The 19,838-nt window shown below is 37.3% G+C and overlaps 1 protein-coding gene across 1 annotated transcript in view; it reads right to left on the bottom strand.

The window, feature by feature from the left end:
• LOC149778293 (serine/threonine-protein kinase TNNI3K-like) overlaps positions 1 to 19,838 on the bottom strand; it is a 92,281-nt gene that overhangs the window by 18,996 nt on the left and 53,447 nt on the right. Inside the window, exons 14-17 of the mRNA XM_089939104.1 lie at positions 17,156 to 17,306; positions 11,441 to 11,567; positions 5,985 to 6,052; positions 4,551 to 4,708 (exon numbers count right to left, since the gene is read on the bottom strand). Coding sequence (XP_089795230.1) covers positions 4,551 to 4,708; positions 5,985 to 6,052; positions 11,441 to 11,567; positions 17,156 to 17,306 — 504 coding nt within the window. The remainder of the gene's footprint in view (positions 1 to 4,550; positions 4,709 to 5,984; positions 6,053 to 11,440; positions 11,568 to 17,155; positions 17,307 to 19,838) is intronic.

The raw sequence follows: 19,838 nt of genomic DNA, 5'->3' as shown, positions 1-19,838 counted from the left end.
ATCATATTACAGCTTTCAAATTATGGACGTGGAAAAACATCATATTACAGCTTTCAAATTATGAAAGTGGAAAAACGTCATATTACAGCTTTCAAATTATGAAAGTGGAAAAATGTCATTCAGAACACTAATGATAATGATCTATATCCATAAATTCAACATTTCATCTGACAATTAAGTGGACTGGGAATTATAAGCATTAGTAGAACATGAACTTCTAATAGTATCTGTTGAATCTCCATTATGTTTGATCTCATTTGGTTTGAAGTGGTGACTTGCCCAACAATGTCATTGCCCAGGGCAGGTTCTCTTTTGAACACAAGGCCTTCAGTACAGCAAAATCTGCATAACAGCTCTTTTAGTGGGCAGATGGCAGGATTTTCCCTGAGGTCATTTATCCAAGACTGCTCTACCCTGATGGGAGCAATCAGAATTTATTTGCACTTGGATTCTCTTGCATTTTGAATGACCCTGGAAATCAGTGGGGTTTTGGGAAAGGCCTCAGTAGTGAGACCATTTCAATTCAGCAAAAAGGGCATTTCCAATTCAGTAAGAAGGCCCATTCCAATTCAGTTAAAAGACATGAACTGCCCAACGTTTCTTTCTGGTATTTGAAAGACAAAGATTGGGAGCTTGACACTCCACCTTGCCACATATATGACCACAAAGGGGTGAACTGGCTAATTCCATCTAGACAATCTGGCTAACTCCATCTAGACAATCAGCCCATCAGAGCTGTGATGGACTTAACTGTGTAGCTGTTGATGATTGCACACAAGATAATCCCAAACAAGAAGGTGGATATCTGAAGATCTTATTAGATCTTGCCTTCAAGATAACTGACAACAGCAGAGTTGTTAGAAAGAATCAGAACATATTTACAAAAAGTGCTGCCTGCCACAATCTAATCAAAAAGATTCAGTTACAACTTTCACCTTTAGGAGGCTTATGGACATGTTGTACACATGATGGGATCAAACCCCACTTCATTTCATTAAAGGAGGGTAAGAAAACTGGTATATTAGTCAGTTGTTGTTGTTGTTGTAGGGTTTAACGCCATTTTTCAGCAGGCTATACATGGTTGCCAGTGATAATGGTGGAGGAAGAACCCGGGAAAACCCCGGAAAGAACCAATGACCCACGAGAAGCTACTGGCAAGCTTTCTCACATACCCACATTGGCCAAATCCGAGACTCGAACCCACGCAGAGCTGAGATGGCAGTGATCTGTAACGGTGAACACTTTAGACCACCTGGCCACTCAGGCCCCCTATATTAGTCAGTCAGGCTAGCATCCATGCAAACCTGGATATGCAGCTTTAATCTATGTAATTTGAAACTTTGATCATTTGGCCTAGTTGTCAAAATTTTGGCTGCCACTAAGACAGAACGATCATGTGAAGGGGTCACATGAAGATGTAGCCTAAACTGAGAAGATTCCTGTCCAGATGACTCAAAAGGCTCAGAAATTCCCATGCTGAAAGTCAGAAATTCCCATGCCGAAAGTCAGAAATTCTCATGCTGAAAGTCAGAAATTCCCATGCCGAAAGTCAGAAATTCTCAAGTTCAGAGTCAGAAATTCTCATGCTGAAAGTCAGAAATTCCCATGCTGAAAGTCAGAAATTCTCATGCTGAAAGTCAGAAATTCCCATGCCTAAAGTCAGAAATTCTCAAGTTGAGAGTCAGAAATTCTCATGCTGAACGTCAGAAATTCCATACTAAAAATCAGAAATTCTCATGCTGAAAGTCAGAAATTCCCATGCTGAGAGTCAGAAATTCTCATGCTGAAAGTCAGAAATTCTCATGTTGAAAGTTAGAAATTCCCATGCCAAAAGTCAGAAATTCTCAAGTTGAGAGTCAGAAATTCCCATGCTGAAAGTCAGTAATTCCCATGCTGAAAGTCAGAAATTCTCATGCTGAAAGTCAGAAATTCCCATGCTGAGAGTCAGAAATTCTCATGCTGAAAGTCAGAAATTCCCATGCTGAAAGTCAGAAATTCTCAAGCTGAAAGTCAAAAATTCTCAAGCTGAGAGTCAGAAATTCTCATGCTGAAAGTCAGAAATTCTCATTCCGAAAGTCAGAAATTCCCATGCTGAAAGTCAGAAAATTCCCATGCTGAAAGTCAGAAATTCTCAAGCTGAGAGTCAGAAATTCTCATGCTGAAAGTCACAAAATTTCCACGCTGAGAGTCAGAAATTCCCATGCTGAAAGTCACAAATTCCCATGTTGAAAGTCTGAATTTGACACCACAGAAAAATGTGGGTGCATTTTTGTACAGACAAAATTAAATAAGAAAAGAAACGTTTAAATGTAGATATATCTGATTTTTACATTTTACAAAATGCCTACAAAAATTTTAAACACAGATTTAAATTATTCTGATGGTATATTTTTTGACTCAAAAGAAACAGTGATGCAAAAATTATTTAGATAATTATTAAATTATATTGAAGATATTAAGAGTTGCCTCCCCCATCCCAATTACGGAAGACACCATAAAAACTAAGTATCATGATTTGATCTGGTGTTATCATAAAGGTTAAGATGGTTGCTGAAATCACAATCATTCACTAATATCATCACAAAAAAGTGTCTTGCAATTGTCCATCTTCAATATCAGAAGTTCAGGATGGTAAAACTGCAAAGACTGACTGGGGAAAACAGATACTCTGGGATGATAAATGTGGCTGGGAGTCTGCACCTTGCTGGGAAACACTAATCTCCAAGTATCTGCTTTAGGCTTCATTAAAAGACTTAGACCATGTATCCAGGAAATGGAAGTCATCAGCTGGTACTGTGTGCAAACCACGACACAAGCCAGGATCAGTGATGGAACAGTCCAGTACCAATCAGCACTGCCTTCAGAGTGTCAGGCATTGGATATCAAGGGAAATTCAATCACCAAATTTGGTGCAGCTTTTATTTTAGCATCCATGACAAAGACTGAACTGCAGTTCATGTGGTCAGATATTGTACACTGTCTTTGCATCTCTATCCCAGGGCTAAGTATGTCAGCAAGACAGATCGATATAGTCAGAACCAGTGATATTAAGCACAAGTCACGATAATGCCTGGACTCAAGTGAACAAAGAAACTGGATAGTGTCATGACTTAAGAGATAGATCACCAAAGCCAGCAGGATGCATGAGTGGTATGTGGTTTTCTAGAGATGATCTACATGTGTCACTGTAGCAAGTCAGTACTGGTTTGGGGGTCTTTACAGTGCTGGTATGACCAGGAAAGAGTGGTGGCACTGGCTGGAGTGGTATGCACAGGCCAAGGACAACAAAAAAACTGGGCCCTTTAATTCATCTCTAACTTCTCAGCCTCAAGTGAATGCAACATTAAGAAGTTTGCTACTTAAGAAGTTGCATTGGTGACAAGGTCCTTGACTGTTTTCTGATTTTCAACAGTCTAGCCAAACTCATCACCCACCTGTCCTCCATCAACAGAACACAGATTTCACAGGAAAGGTTTGATTAACATCAGGTACAGGCAGTGCAGTAGATGTGACTATCTCCAGAAAGCTAAACCTTTATATATTCCACATCTAATACTTGCCTGCAATTAAAGGCAGCAAAACAATGGCATATACTGGCAAAATCAGTCAAAAATTAATCAAGTGTTGCACTAAGCTTTCCATGAAGTGAGGTCATAGAAATTAAATAAATGCATAAAAAGAATTGCAAAAATTAACTAATTACTTCAGAATCAATGATATATATATATACTTGAAATATGATGCAACTAGTCAATTACTGATATTAAGTGCTACAGACCATTATAACTGAGAAATGAGATGGCAGAATATAGCTAACAATATGACAAAGTAGACATGTAAGATGCGCTTGTGTGTGTGTGTGTGTGTGTGATTTGGATTTTTGATGTAGCTTTAACAATTTTTCAGTCACATCGCTACGATGTCTGCAGTGTGACAGTTTATAGTGATGTCTAGCATCGGGGCATCATGCCGCAGACATGTAGCATGATGTCCCACCCAGTCACATTATCCTGACACCAGGCCGACCAGTCCTAACACTAACCTCTTAATGCTGAGCGCCAGGCGAGGCAGCTGTTAGTAGCATTTTTGTAAGTCTTTGGTTTGACTCGGCCAGGGATCAAACCCACGACCTCCTGCATCTGAGGCAGATGCTCTAACCACTAGGTCACCAGAGTGGTACATATGTAAGATGCAAAATATTCATGTACTGTGAGCCTAGAAATTCAGCAAGAAAACAGATGGCAAATTTTGAGCACAAACCAGAAGGTAATGGTGAGGCTTCTTAAATAAGCATGTGGACTAGACAAAGAGTGAAAGCAATAACTGGCGAATGAAGAGATTTACTTTTATCTAAAGGGAGACAACTCTCATCTGACTTTTATATCAGTAAACAGTCAACAATTTGACACTTCTATTGCCAAAACAGGTCAAAAAGATTCAGTCTTTCCTTGCTTGGTGGGATGACTTTGCAAGATACAAGAAAGTCCCCATATGCTTTAGGATCAGATAATGTACATGAAGAGTAAATGCATTCTAAAGTATTGACCAACCGCCAAAGTCTGCGACTACAGCATGCCCTGTCTCAGTCAGCAGGATGTTATGACTGTTCAAATCTCTGTGTATAATTGGCTGTGGCAGATTGTGGAGATAGTCCATCCCCATGGCAACGTCAATGGCCATGACAAGCTTAGACTGGATATCAATTAACCTGTAAAAGAAATGAAAAAATAAACATTGCATCAACTACATTACATGTCAACCTGTAAGGGAAATAAAAGTGAAAATCAGAAATGTGTTCAAGGAACATGAACGCCCCATTACAATGTCTGAAAAGTGATCTGAACACAAAACTAAACCAGACAGACAACAATATCACATAATAAAGGGCACAAACGCTGTCAATTAGTAATGTTCAAAAATTTATTATGCTTAATTTGCAGTATTTATGAAATATAAGTAAGTTTAAGCATTATGTTTACAGTATTACATTTCAACAATAACTTTGCAAATTCATAACCCAGTGATCTTGATCATTATTGAGCTGCCCTTCCACATGAGTAATGCAACTATAAAACTAATTAAAACAAACTGGATATGTCAAAATTGAAGACAATGTTGAACCCAAAATGACAATTTTACTTCATCTGACCTTGATGTCTTACCAAATATAGACTATCTATGAAGTCTGATGAAAACTGGATGTAGGAAACTTTATTTATAAATTTTTAGATACCAAATATAACAATGTCAGCTCCAGCGACCATAACCGTTCACCTTTTTGGCTTCAGAATCAAAAGGAAAATACTCCTGCCAGAATGTACTCTACTGGCTGCTAAGAAATCTGATCAAAATTAGGTCAAGAAAACTCAACTTATAATGCAGAAATGAAACTCAAATTTTTAACTCCAATAACCTTAGCCATGGAACAAGAAGTGACAAAATGAACACACTTCTTAGGTAAACCAGATATGAGATTTGAGAAAAACAGACAACTGCAAACTATCACTATATTCCCCCCCTCCACCTGCACCTTTGGTCAGGGGGAAATAAAAAGACTAGGATCTCCCGAGCCTCTTTGTGACTCATAAAAGCTAAGGTCAGAGGTTATCACATGTTCTACAGTGTAAACAAGGCTCCTCTTGTATGGGATGCCAGAGCACCACAGGTTAACTCCCAACAGGTATAGTTATGCATTTGAAAGACGAACTGCTACAAGTAACAGTTAATGACAGGAGTGGGGTAGACCTGGATGATTAAATGAGCTGTGTCAGTGAAGTAAATAGGAAGCAGACTGGCCAGTCACTTACCCGATTGTTTTGATAGGTGAAATGGTATTTAAGCAACTGATTTTAGAATCCTGTCTTTATGTGCCTTGCTCAAGAGAAAAGCATACCAGCCAAAACTGGACTTTAACACAAGCCCTTATCATTATGAGTCTGCAATGCCTAACACTGGTAACCTATTCCAGCATTTCTATAGCTTACCTTTTCTGTTCATGTAAAAGACTATAGAGTGCACCACCAGCAACATACTCAGTAACTATGGCGAATTGCTGAAAAGTGAATAAATTTTGACATTAGCAATGTTTGTAATTCATCCAATACTAGATAACTACAAAGCTGGGGTGACATGCATAGTGTGAAGCTTCACCTAAACTGTTTTTATACTGAATTTAAGTTTCAGCTGAATATAGCAAATAATATTAAAAAAATCTTCAGTTTTCAGGATGTTTGGGGTTACTTAGTTTCTCTATTTTCACCTAAAAATGGGATGTAATTAGTGTCCTCTCAGATACAAGTAACTGTTTATGTGGTTTGATAAACATAAATAATCATTCAGTTTTTTAAATAGGATCTATGATTATTACAATTTCATGCACATGTATGTTTTTTCTATGTTGGGTGTCATTTTTACTCTGCATGGCTTTAGCCTAATTAAAACAACTGTCTAACCATATGCTCTACATGGCTTTAGCCTAACTAAGACCATGGCCTAACCATCAGCTCTCCATGGCTTTAGCCTAAGACCATGGCCTAACCATCAGCTCTCCATAGCCTTGACCTAAGACCATGGCCTAACCATCAGCTCTCCATGGCTTTAGCCTAATTAAAGACTACAGGCTGACCATATGCTCTGCTTACCTTTTAATTTTATGGATTTTAATTTAGGAGTGACATTTGGGACCAAAGTTTTTTTTTTTTTGTTGTATTGAGAGCAGAGTAGAGGGGATGTTAGTTTACTGAATCAAAGTAAGTAAGATATTTGCAGGACCAGAAACTTTATTCAGTTTCCAGTTCTTGAGGTTTACAGTATATGATTTTTCAAACACTTTATCACAATATTTAAAAACTGATACTGCTACCTTAGAAGTATGACAACAATCTAACAAATCCAGTCATCCCTTACCCCAGATAAGTCCCATCTCCAGTCCCCTAAGGTTTGTGAGGCCACTTCAACTCTTGAGATATAACAAGGCTGTAGTAGTCATGCCATATTATGCTATAGGCAGGTCAAACTAAACCCTTGGGATGAAAGATTCCAGAAGTATAAACAGAAAAATCATCTATGACCTCCATCCCATGGCTTGTATAGTACCAGCAAGGGAAAAGTTGTGCTAACAGCAACTGCACTAACCTAAAGTACCAAAATTGATTAATAACTTCATCTGATCTTGGATTAGTTTTTTTGTATAAAGAGAAAATAACCCACTTTATCAAGGACAATACAGCATGAGCTGAAAAACTGTCCTTGACCTCTTTCAAAGGGAAAAATTGATAAGCCCTCCCTCTTTGTACCATATCATTTCATGATAGGTACCAAAGCCCACACTGGGTCTTGCAGATGGTTATAAAGCAAAGGGTCCAATATGGAATGAGATTTCTTTACAAAAGACTAACTGCCCATGTGCTTGAAACTGTTCTTCCCAAAAAACAGAGGGGCCATCATGAATGAAATTAAAGACAGAACTGTGGACATTTTGGGCTGACTAACAAGGCTTGTATTTCACTGAACTGCCTGCTGTAGATAGAATGAATATACCATTGCTGTAAATCATTTCAGGCCACCAATGAAATGCTTTTACAATGGCCTTCAGCTAGAGGATGCTGATGTGCAATAGTCAATCTTGAGGAGGTTTACAATAACTGGCTTCCAGAAACAATGGCAGGTGGTGGGCATCTCAGTCTGCTGTCCTGTCAACTGCACTAAAAGTGATTCTCAGAGGATGGACCTGTAAGGAAACACCTGCCATAAGCCTAGTGGGGAACTCAGATTAATTTAGCGGTAACCCCATAAAATCAGAAAATAGTACTGTTTGTTCCCATGTGCAAAGATTCAGTCAGTATTGGGACAACAAATCATTTGCATTGATCTCATATAGCAGCAACCCATAAAGACAAAATAACTTGTTGCACTGAGCAGACCCAACAGGTGAAGGAATTCTTGGGCTGAGATGTGATTCTTCTGAGAACTGAAGATGCCACAGTAATACTGTGATTATTTCAAGGCATGTTTTTGCGGGAAAGAGATCTTGTTCACATGCATTTCAAACCATACACCCAGTGGAGTAAAACCCTGAAATAGTACTACAACGGATTTGTCCTTGTTAGCATGCAATTCATAAGAAGCAAATGCTGACCAGGTAGATTGCCCCTAGGACAACAGATTGTCAGGTAGATGACAATTGCTGACCAGGTAGATTGCCTCTAGGACAACAGATTGTCAGGTAGATGACAATTGCTGTTGTGGAGGTGACTGAAGAGAGACACTATTCTGTCTAGAATGCATATTAAAACCAAGGCCTGAAGTTCAAAACAAAGGGAAGTTCCACGTTCAAAACAATGGAAAGTGCCAAGTCTCTTAATTTGTCTACCTGTGAATGGCCTTGACAAACATGGTGTTTTCCACCCCTTACCATGGTGCTTGAATGAAGAGATGACAGCTGTATCTATAAGCAGCCAAATAATGCCCTTTGGTCCTTGGCAAAGAGTAAAAATAGTATTATGTTTGACCAAATCAATACAAAGGGAATGAATGTCCCTCCTCCATCATGTCTGCCTAAGAGGGTCCTTCATGATCCTTCAAGATAAAAAGGAAGAGGGAATGGCTCCGAGTTGATGGGCCTATGAAATCTGCCTCTTAGGTGGCCTACTGTGATCCACAAAGTATTACATATAAATGAGTAGAGAGCAGACATAGAGAAAAATACATCTCAGCCACCACAACAATAATGGACACAGCTAGAGCATCATCTTACATGAGTACTAAGCTACTCTGCTGCATGAGCCATATAAGAGTACTGACATTACAAGTGCTCATGGGGTTCTCAATTAGGCAACTCGATCAGATTCTTATTCTGTGATGTTCTTTGATAGTGAAATGACAATCAAACTTGTGAGTATGAGTCATCATATACTAAAATGGTATTGGGAATTTGAAACAGCACCATAGTCAGAACCAGGCTGCTACGTTGTTATGGGTCATGAAGCTATATAACATCGGACCATGATGGTAAAGACCTAGATGCATAAATAAAAGCCATGGACTGCATTTGTTCCATAAATGTATCTGTGTCCTGTGGCATACAACTCACTGACCGACAAGTGTCTGGTACTTGTATACCATGACACTATTTTGCCATGGGTCTGTCCTGGTACCAAGGAACAGTGTCACTCTGTTGACCATATATGGAGAAAGACCATTTGATCTATGCTGCTGATGTCAGTGTTATTGTGCCAGGGTAGAATACAAAATTTTGGATCACCATCACCCATCCCCTATGGCATAATAATTGTCATTACTGATCTGTGATGACTGTACATGGTCAATATTTGATGGCAAAATCTTGATGGAACAGAACAATCATTTTCATCTTTTTGAGCCAAGGTCGTAATACCTTTCACTGACTACATCATTCATGATCTGGGCATCTGGGACTGAAATAGTCACCATAAACTGGTACCATAAATAAGTCATGATGAATGGTCCTGGCACCATTCAACATTGGTCACTGATGGCATGGGACTGTAATGGTTCTATACAGTACCAGGCCAGCCAGGCTCCATAACAGGAATGGACCATTTTATGGCTATAGATTGCCCTTGTTCTGTACTAGCAAGTGGGTACACTAAACAGACCACAGAGAGGCATGGAATAAATGAAATGTAGCACTATACTCTATGACTCTTTCCTACGACTGCCTGTGGGTCTATAATAGCAACTGGTCATCGAGAAACCTTGGGCTCTTGTGACACTATACTGGATGTCTTGTCCCTAAGTACCTTAAGAAGGAATATGAGATCATCATAAGTAGTCCCTTGATACAGAACTGACTGTGAGCAACCTAAATCTAATGGCAGAGTTTGGTCTTGACAGAACAAGCCCATTGTTTCCATTCTCTTGGTGCAAGGTTCTCAATGGGTTCAGAATATTGGATCACAGTAAACATTCCCCATTTGCATCCACTGAGGCCATGTCTGAGCTAATGTTGACTGCTGTCACTCTGCCTCAGGTGTCATAGTAAGTGTAGACATATTCATACCAATGTGGAATCAAAAGTGGTACTACAAACATAATCACACTTTTTTTAAAATGGTGTCTTATTTGCTTTCCTCGCCAAGACTGTAGCACCATAATTCTCTATTCAACAGTTGCATGTTACAACAAGTACATCCTGAAAAAGAGAATGTAGGATGATCATCCCAAGCCAATTTAACACACTTAATCTTGCCCCTTATGTTGACACTTGCAAACTTATCGTCACATGGACGTTAATGAACAATACAAATGCAAATAAAAATTACATGCATAATTCTTCTGGTCTGCAACATTATAATATAGTGAGTGACAGAAACCATATACTAGGTCGACTACACATTATTTGAATGAAAGTGCAGGTGAGGAGGGCAGGTAAGATCATTAAAGCATCACTTAACCTTAATATAAAGTGGAAATTACCTACAAGACTTTCCTATCTGCAATATTATATAGACACTGGCTGAAAAGCATCACAGAACTTACTAAGTGGACATAAGTGAACAATTAATCTCTAGTGAAATTATCTGTATGATAATATTAACCAGTACACCTTACTGAATGACTGTAATAGCAACTAGAGTTGGTGAAAACATTAAAGTGTTGCATAAACTTACCTTGAGGTAAATACCAGTGAACCCAGTAAATGTCATTAGAAATTACATGCACACAACCTTTCTGGTCTATAATATTATGGTCAGTGAAAGAAAAAAAATAGACTGAGAAATTGTTACAAATTTAGTATACTTCCCTTTTGTCAGAAACTTCTCCAACTTGATCAGTAGTGTGGAAAAACTAATTGATACAGGAATTTGCAAGGTTTCTACAAAAGAGTGCTTCCAAGCACATGCAGCATAGACTGAATTTGGTGTTAATACCATTATCCAAGGTGAAATCACTCTTGTCTGACTCCCAACTATGTGGATAGACAATTTATAGCTTTCTATAGCTAAATTTTAACTTGGGAGGGCTGGACTTTTGAGGTTACATAGTGGTCATACACATAAGGCATTATGATCTGACAACATATCTGAAGAAACTCACCTGCAACAAGACTCACCATCTGTGGAAGCCTCTGTGATTAATCCAAACTATCTGTCTTGGTAAAGGTAATGGGCACTCTTATTAGATTAATTTCTTTCATCCAATCATATAGTAGTGTGAATGATTATGTTGCAGCTTGTTATAAATGTCAATGTGGAATAAAGTGGATTGTTGACTCTTGGCTTGCAAAGATGACCTAGGTTAGGACAAGAATCGCAATACAAAAAATACAACAGGCACCAAATTGGATTAATTGGTCCTCTAAATTGTTTTCATTTGCAGAGCCTGTGTGTGGGTGTGTGCGAGAGAGAGAGAGAGACAGAGAGAGAGAGAGACAAGACAGACAGACTGACAGACTACTTACACTTGGGTCATCAATACAAGCACCAACAAAACTGATGACATATGGACTGTTAAGTTTGGAGAGTATGGCAACTTCCCTGCAGAACATCTCCACATCAGATTTGGTTCCAAATGAGTTAGCTCTGTACCTGTAATAATAGTAATAATAATAGTAATAATAGGAGTAATAGTAATAGTAATAATAGTAGTAGTAATAGTACTAATAGTAGTAGTAATAATAATAATAATAATACAGTATTAATAATAATAATAATAATAATAATAATGATGATAATAACAACAACAGAGTGCAATTGTGGCTATGAAGTCATTTCAAGGTCAGATCAGACATAAATTCTGAATCAAATTAGACATGATCTCCTGGAAACTAAAGTGGGTGAGTATATATGGTAACTTTCTAAAGCCATGACCTTGACAAACACTTGTCACAGATTGTGCAAAGCAAGCATAAATCTTTTTGTAAATATCATCTGTCTTCAGAATACAAATTCTCATACTGCTGAATAATAGCTGAATATGCTTGATTTATATAATAGTTAAGATAAACCTGCCTCCATGGTAACATGCAAAATGCTGAATAAGGAAAAATCTAAACATCAAAAGGCAGCTCTACACAACTTGCTTGACATATGAGCAACGTACAATTTAAATACCCGGAATAGACTGAGAATTATGTTCCAGAAATGATAATGTTTATGGACAGACATACGGACATAGCAAAAAGCAAGTGTCACCTTGGAATAACACATCCTCTGGCCCACTGCTATGTTCCAGCAGTCTCTATTTGTTTGAAGTTAAATGTGAAGTACAGTAACTCAAAGAGGACAAGGGTCATAGCTCAATCAAAATGGAGTTGACAAGACTTCTCCAATCCTGCTTTATTACCTCTATTTATTGCCAATGGTACAGGTAATAACTTTTCATCAGTCACTTATACTAACCCTGGTTTAGTGATGGCAAATGTTTTTCCAAAACTTGTTGCATTGTCTTAAAAAAGCTAATCTTACTTCTATTATACCTGATGAGGAAGTTTAATCAACGACAAAATCTTGTAAGTTAAAATAGTCATCGGAACTAAAATGTTAATGAAGCAAACAATTTCTCAAAAGCACACACACACACACACATATACCATTCCAATTGTTATTAATCCACCAAACTTTCTGCAGTCAGATTGGATTCAAACAGTCATGTGATACTGATCAAGAATTTTTTAACATCAGTAAATTCAGCTATTTTTGGTTACCAATTTGCAGGTAATTTTATGTGAACCTTCATGTATATGAATGCCATACACCATAATAATAACAATAAGCACCACCCATGTCCATGATTTCCAAACAATATTTGCAACTCATGATTATAATCGCCCATTAGAAGTTAAAATAATGTAATTACAGTCATTCCTGCACTTCCACACTCCCTCCTTTTACTAACAAAGGCATATGGCAGGCTTTACATACCAATCTTCAGAATTTATGCCTGGAAAATATGTTCCATCAGCAAAGGTCAGGGTGGTGTGATGAGCAGAGATCTTACTTAAGTGGACATGATTGTACTTTTGAAAAATCTAAATGCGCAGAAAGCAAGAAAAACATATGCTATAACAGCACTTGCCATACACAAGTGTAATTTTTTTTAAAAAAATGATTAAAGCAAGCTCTTTAGATCTGTAGCATGACCCGTTTGGACACTCTACCCTATATTACTATAGAAAGAATCGACGACTCTTGGATAGTGAAGATGGGGCTATGTATTCTGTCGGTGTGTGTGTGATTGGATTTTTAATGTAGCTTTAACAATTTTTCAGTCATATCGCAACAATGACTGTAGTGTGACAGTTTATAGTGATGTCTAGCACTGGGGCATCATGCCGCAGACATGTAGCATGATGCCCCATTCAGTCACATTATCCTGACACCAGGCTGACCAGTCCTAACACTAACCTCTTAATGCTGAGCACCAAGCGAGGCAGCTGTTAATACCATTTTTTTAAGTCTTTGGTATGACTCGACCGGGGATTGAACCAACGACATCCTGCATCCAAGGTGGACGTACTAACCAGTAGGCCACCGGAGCGGTGTGTATTCTGTCAGAGTTAAGAGGCTAATGAAAGAAAATGTGGAGATACCTAAAAGTGAATACTCTGTTGATGAAATCTACTGAAAGTAAATTGGAATTATAAGGATTAAATGGGCATTTATTGATGCGTAGATTTTATCTAATCATTCATAAACAAAAAAGTCAGAGGGCAAGATTTTGATTACTACAACAGGATATGTATCATAGGATATTTCCAGAAACAAGTGTGAATCGATGGACAGACCAACAGATAAAAACATAGAATATTTAAACTGATAAAGCTTGTAATAGCAACAGCAGCATCCAGACCACTAGTATAATATGTGTGAAAATGTTCTACGAGAAATTTTGAATGATTTTGGAGTTTTGTCTCAGAGCATATTGATATTGAAAACGAAGAACTGAATACAGCAAAAGGCACAAAAATGCCATTGGTACAAGAAATAGAAAATTTCAATGAGATATCTTAAATGGTTTTTTTGGCCACTGCAATCAAAGTCTGGATAATGGATGGAAGAAAAGACAAATGATAAAAAACATTAAAAGTATTGAAACTAAAGAAATCTGAATAGCAAAAGGTACACTCTGATCACAGTCATATTAATATAAGTACCAAATTTCAAAGAGGTCACACATGGATTAAAGAGAAATGAAAGTGTGGATAAAGGATGAATGAACAGACAATCAGAATCAAACATCTGTTGCTGTCATGGTTTCAACACCATTTCTCGGCAAACAAATGACAGCCAGTGTATTTGGTGGAGGACGATCTTGGAAGAAGCCCAGGAAGAACCACTGACCCGCATGATGATACTGGCAAGCTTCCTCACATACCCATTATGGTCAAGCCCAAGACTCAAACCATAGGGACTGAGGTGAGATGTCAGTGGTCTGTAAAGGCAAGTACCTTAGAACATTTGGCCACCCAAGGCCTCAGTAAAAACATAGAAGAAAAAAAATATCTTGTGGGTGGAAATTAACAACTCAACAATAATGTTTTCCAATGTCAATGGACACTGGCATAGTATACATTCTAGCTGAATTTAATCCTTCAGCAGGTGTGCACGAGTCCAGTATTCATGTCCAAAACATGACTGACATGATAACACATCACCTCTCTGGTCTGTTCAATATGAGGGATGCCACTCTTTGATAGTGGATTTTATATTCTTAAGTTTGTTTCTGTAATTTTCATTCTACATATTTTTCCAAGTACAATGAAAATACTAATTTATACAATATATTAAGTTTGTATATTGAATCGTCCATTTAAAAAATGGGTGACTATAGGTGTGAGTATGTGTGTGTGTGATTTGGGTTTTAACGTAACTTAAAAAAAATTCAGTCATATCACTATGATGTCTGCAGTGTGGCAGTTTATTGTGCTGTCTAGCACTGAGGCATCATGCGCAGACATGTAGCATCATGTCCCACCCAGTCACATTATCCTGACAAAAGGCCAACCAGTTCTAACATTAACCTGTTAATGCTGAGCACCTAGTGAAGCAGCTGTTAGTACCATTTTCAAAAATCTTTGGTACGACTCGGACAGGGGTTCAAACCCGTGGCCTCTGCATCTGAGGCGCATGCTCTTACCACTAGGCCACCTGAGCGGACCAGGTGACTTTGTTTCGTTACCCTTTATATTAATATGACCAGAGACCCAACAGCAATGAATCTTTTTTTTTTAGAATTTATGAGAACATCATTTATCTCTAATACCTGGGATATTAACAGATTGTCAGATATAAGATTCTGCAAGGCTTTCAATGAGGAATGATAGTTCCCACCCAAAATGATGCAATTAGTTTTCTGAGAGGTTTTAACATAGTCCAAGCTTTGTTTAAGACTAATTTTTGCAGTAAAATTTAGATTTTATCATATAACTGGCAGATGCCATGGAGTGCTGTAATGGTATTTCCAACTTTTGTCTCCATCTTCTGAACCATAAGTATACAGGGAAGTATGACTATGATAGAAGGGTCTGATTTCAATGATCATACTCTGAAAAGAAGACAGTTTGTTGTCGACTTTATGATTCACAAAGGTCAAACATTATTCTGGAAGGTTTTGATTACCACAGTGGTGATTTGGAAATACAGAATTTTTCAGCATTTCAAAAACCCTTATATTTTTTTGCCACTCCAGTGGCCTAGTGGTTAGATCATCTGCCTCGGATGTGGGAGGCTGTGAGTTCAAACACTGGCTGAGTCAAACCAACAACTTATATAAATGGTACAAAAACAGCTGCCTCGCTAGACACTCAGCATTAAGTTAGTGTTAGGACTGGTCAGTCTGGTTTCAGGATAATGTGACTGGGTAGGACATCATGCAGCATCATGACCCAGTGCTAGACATCACTAAAAACTGCCATACTGCAGACATCGTAACAATATGTATTGACTGAAAAATTGTTAAAGCTGCGTTAAAATTCAAATCACGCACACACACAAACCCTTATTTTTGCTGTTTCTAAGGACAGATTCAAACATGGATTTAGATGACCCAAGCTGAAAAGGTTATAGATTATGCCATATTTCCATGCAGTGCCATAAACTTAAATCAAGTCAAAAATGATGGCAATGATATGTTCTTTCTCTAATAAAATGTTTTACAATGTTCTATTGTGTCTCTCTGGCATCTGAATACACGCTGACTATCTGATGGTAGTCTGCTGGACTCAACATACCAGAGTAGTCTACAGTTTATCATCCATTCTATGTTTTTGCAAATACAGTAATACCTCGTGCATTCACGTTTCTGGATTCACGAATTCACGGATTCACGAAATTTTCATTGGTACCCTCTACGTACATGTTTTCTTTATTTTATTGAATTGTACCTTCGTTATATGACTTCTGTGACAAATGAAGTTTACCTAGTTTATCTTCCTGACAATGACAAAGAAAACGTCAGTCATTAAGTTTACAGTCCCATTCGTTACTTGGTTTTACCTTACTGTGAGTGCAAAAGAAAACGGCAGCCAATGAATTAGTATAGGGGTAATATTAGTATACATGTACCGTACTGTAAATGCGCTAGTGTGTCAAATACCCATTAGGCGATACTGTACTCTATTTTTACGTCAACCATTTATTTCTCTTTTTAAGGGTAATGTATTAAGCTAACTTTTAAATGAAATTAAAGTGCTTTGGGAGCATGATTTGGGTCATATTTAGGGTTTAAACCATAGAAATAAGCATTTATTAGCATTTTTAGTGACTCGTACCAAACATTTGCTATTCCTCCTGATCCGCGACTGGTTCTGGAACCTAACCTTGCGAATGTTCGAGGTATTACTGTACAGCTTGAACTGATATGGGATTATCAATGGAAAGGTCAGTTAGGTCCCTTCAAGGTTTGGATATTGGTACCACCATTACTTCTTGCCAAGACTGCAGGAAGTCACCAGTTTCCCTAATTTTATTATGAATGTTTAGCAGTGTATTAAGAACTGTGTGCAATTTGCAGGTGGTCTGAAGATAAAAGCAAGTATTGACGATGCATAATGGCATGTAAGTTTGCCTGCATGCATAGAAAAGCAGACTCAGCCATTCATAATTCTTTTAATGAAAAAGCAATGACAAATTCTCAAACATACTACTGTGATTAAATCAACAAAAAGAGTACTAACTGTTTGATAGCCACCATTTTGCCTCGACAGTTTCCTCTGTAAACCTTTCCAAAAGAGCCACTGCCAATGGGTTCTTGGAACTCTATTTCTGACAGCTGCATTTGAAAGTGGTGAGGGAGCATAGCTCTAAGCTGCAAGACATCTATTTTCTCTGAAGAAAAAGAATAAAATCATAACATTTCCTATTTTCTCTGAAGAAAAAGAAGAAAATATCTCAACATTTTTTCCATTTTCTTTCAAGAAAAAAAAAATATCTCAATGTTCTTTTTGTTTTCTCTGAGGAAGAAAGAATAAAAAATCTCAACATTCTATTTTCTCTGATGAAAAAAATTAAATATCTCAACATGTTTTCTATATTCTCTGAAGAAAAAGAATAAAATATCTCAACTTTTTTCCCCCTATTTTTTGTGTGAAGTAAGAGAGACGAAAATACGGTTTTTAATCTCACATATAAATAAGAGGCAAATTATAGTGTTATTTCATTTGAGTTTGTAATTTTCATTCTCCTCACACTGAAATTTGTCCTTGATTATTCATGTGTGTATCCCATTCTTTTCATAACATGTTTAGTAAATTGTTAGTATGGTGGATACAACTGCAACCAGAAGATTGACTGTTGTAAGTTGCAAGTAGAATAGAGTTGTAAGTTGCAACCAGAATAGTGTTGTAAGTTGCAAGTAGAATAGAGTTGTAAGTTGCAACCAGAATAGTATTGTAAGTTGCAACAGAATATGTTATATGTTGCATTCTGAATAGTTTTGTATGCTGCAATCTGAATTGTAAGACCTGTATATTCATTCATGTGAATAAAATAAACTTTAACAAGATGATGAAACTTAACATGTGGGTGCAATTTTATCTCCTCTTTTCGACAAATGACTGGTCCTTAGTGTACCTTCAGCATGTTATTTTTGACTATATCATGCTATAAAAATTAAACTAAGTGCCTTTCCCAGGAACACAAAATGGCGCCCCTGTGGGCTGGCCTGCTGGGTATCAAACCTGTAACTATTGGATAACAAATCTGATGATCAAACAACTTTGCTGACACAGTTCCTCCTATTCAAGAAAAGATGCAGAGAATTTGTCAACATCATGCTATAGCAATGACATGAAGCTTCCACTGCATAATAATGTTGTGGGGGAAAAAATCCTGCAGAACCACATTTACAAATGTATTTTAAAACATATTTAAGTTTCAATAGTCTCCCTCCAAATGCAGCACCACTAACTTTGTCATGAATTTTTTTTCCTCCTTATAACTGAGAAGTAATCTTATCTGACTGTCTTGTAAAAGTATCTGGTTAAGAAGTGAACTATAATAGTTTTCAAAGCAATACATGGGTACTGAGTTTTCCACCAAAAACACTACCCGAGTGCTCAGTGATGTAGAACAGGTGTGGTACAACCTCCAACATGGTGACTGATCGAGGCATATTCTTTGGCCACAAGATGTGTCCAGTGATAATTTTCCAGTTATGGCCTTGGACATTTTACTATACTGCCTAGATGGTGCTGATGTGCTGTTAACCCATATGCATACATATAATCATAAAAGAGCACAGAATGAATGATTAAATATGAATACATGAATGGATTTTTAAAGCATCCTTCTTTCTTACTTGTATTAGTCTACAGGCTTTGAAGTACCATTATATGAAAAGGCAAGGCTAAAGAAGGACTACTTCAAAAATGAAAAAGGAGGAAAAAACACAGAAAATCTTAGAGAAAAGTAGGGCTGAATCATACAATCAACAGTCCAGAAAAAAACATGTTCCACACTATAGCAGTCAACCTTTATCTTTTTTACTGCAGTTTACACAAGGCTGACATGCTGCCTTGACCACTCACAAACACAATAAACAGCTGTACATGGTGCCTTGGCAAATTCATAACATCACAACAGATGCTTCCTTAAAACTGCACGAAAAGAAAGCACTGAGAGAATCTCTCCATTACTGTTAGTACCTGTTAAATGGATAAAGGAATATCTCCAAAATTACAACACAATGTAGAGGAAGTAGGGCTGATTTAAAGAGAAGTAGGAAACTTAAAATAAGTAGGAAAAATGTAGGAAAAGGGAAAATTAAGGCCATCGGAGAGTCTGAATCTACTGAATTCAATAAAATGACAAGATTAATGAGGCCATTATCAAAATTAATTTTTGTGGTTCTCGTTACATAAAAAAAATTAGGCTAGGTAGGTTGATACAATCTTGTTCGTTTTTTTTTTTGTTGGTTCTTTTTTCTGGTCTGGACAGACCTAAATAAAGCATAATGTAAAAAATAAGTGTCATTCACATTCTGAATTTAACTCTGATCATAGTTACATCCCTTTCCTAATTTTTTCCTCTGAAATTTTCCTCTTCTTTTCTTCCAAGTTTCTTTTTTTAAATGTAGGCTTGGCAGAAAAAATAGGGTTGGTCAGGTAACAAGAACCACGCATACATTTTTAATTTGGCCTAATGGAAATCGTATCATTCAGTACTGAGATATATACAAATATTGCACATGAGTTGAAAAACCTGATGAGTCAAGTAATCATATTTCAAACTATTAAATTTAAAGAGGACAAAATGATGTGGAGTACAATACAGGCAGCATTTTATCAGATCATAAAATCTAAACATCATGAGATGTAATAAGGATTGAAATATCTTGAATGCTACTGCTGCTGACAGCCT

The sequence above is a fragment of the Sinohyriopsis cumingii genome, chromosome 17 (genome assembly GCF_028554795.1).
Source record: "Sinohyriopsis cumingii isolate HCF-2022 chromosome 17, ASM2855479v2, whole genome shotgun sequence".
Taxonomy (NCBI): Eukaryota; Metazoa; Mollusca; class Bivalvia; order Unionida; family Unionidae; genus Sinohyriopsis; species Sinohyriopsis cumingii.
Note: the sequence above shows the minus strand (reverse complement) of the source record. Positions and strands in the feature narration are given on the sequence as shown.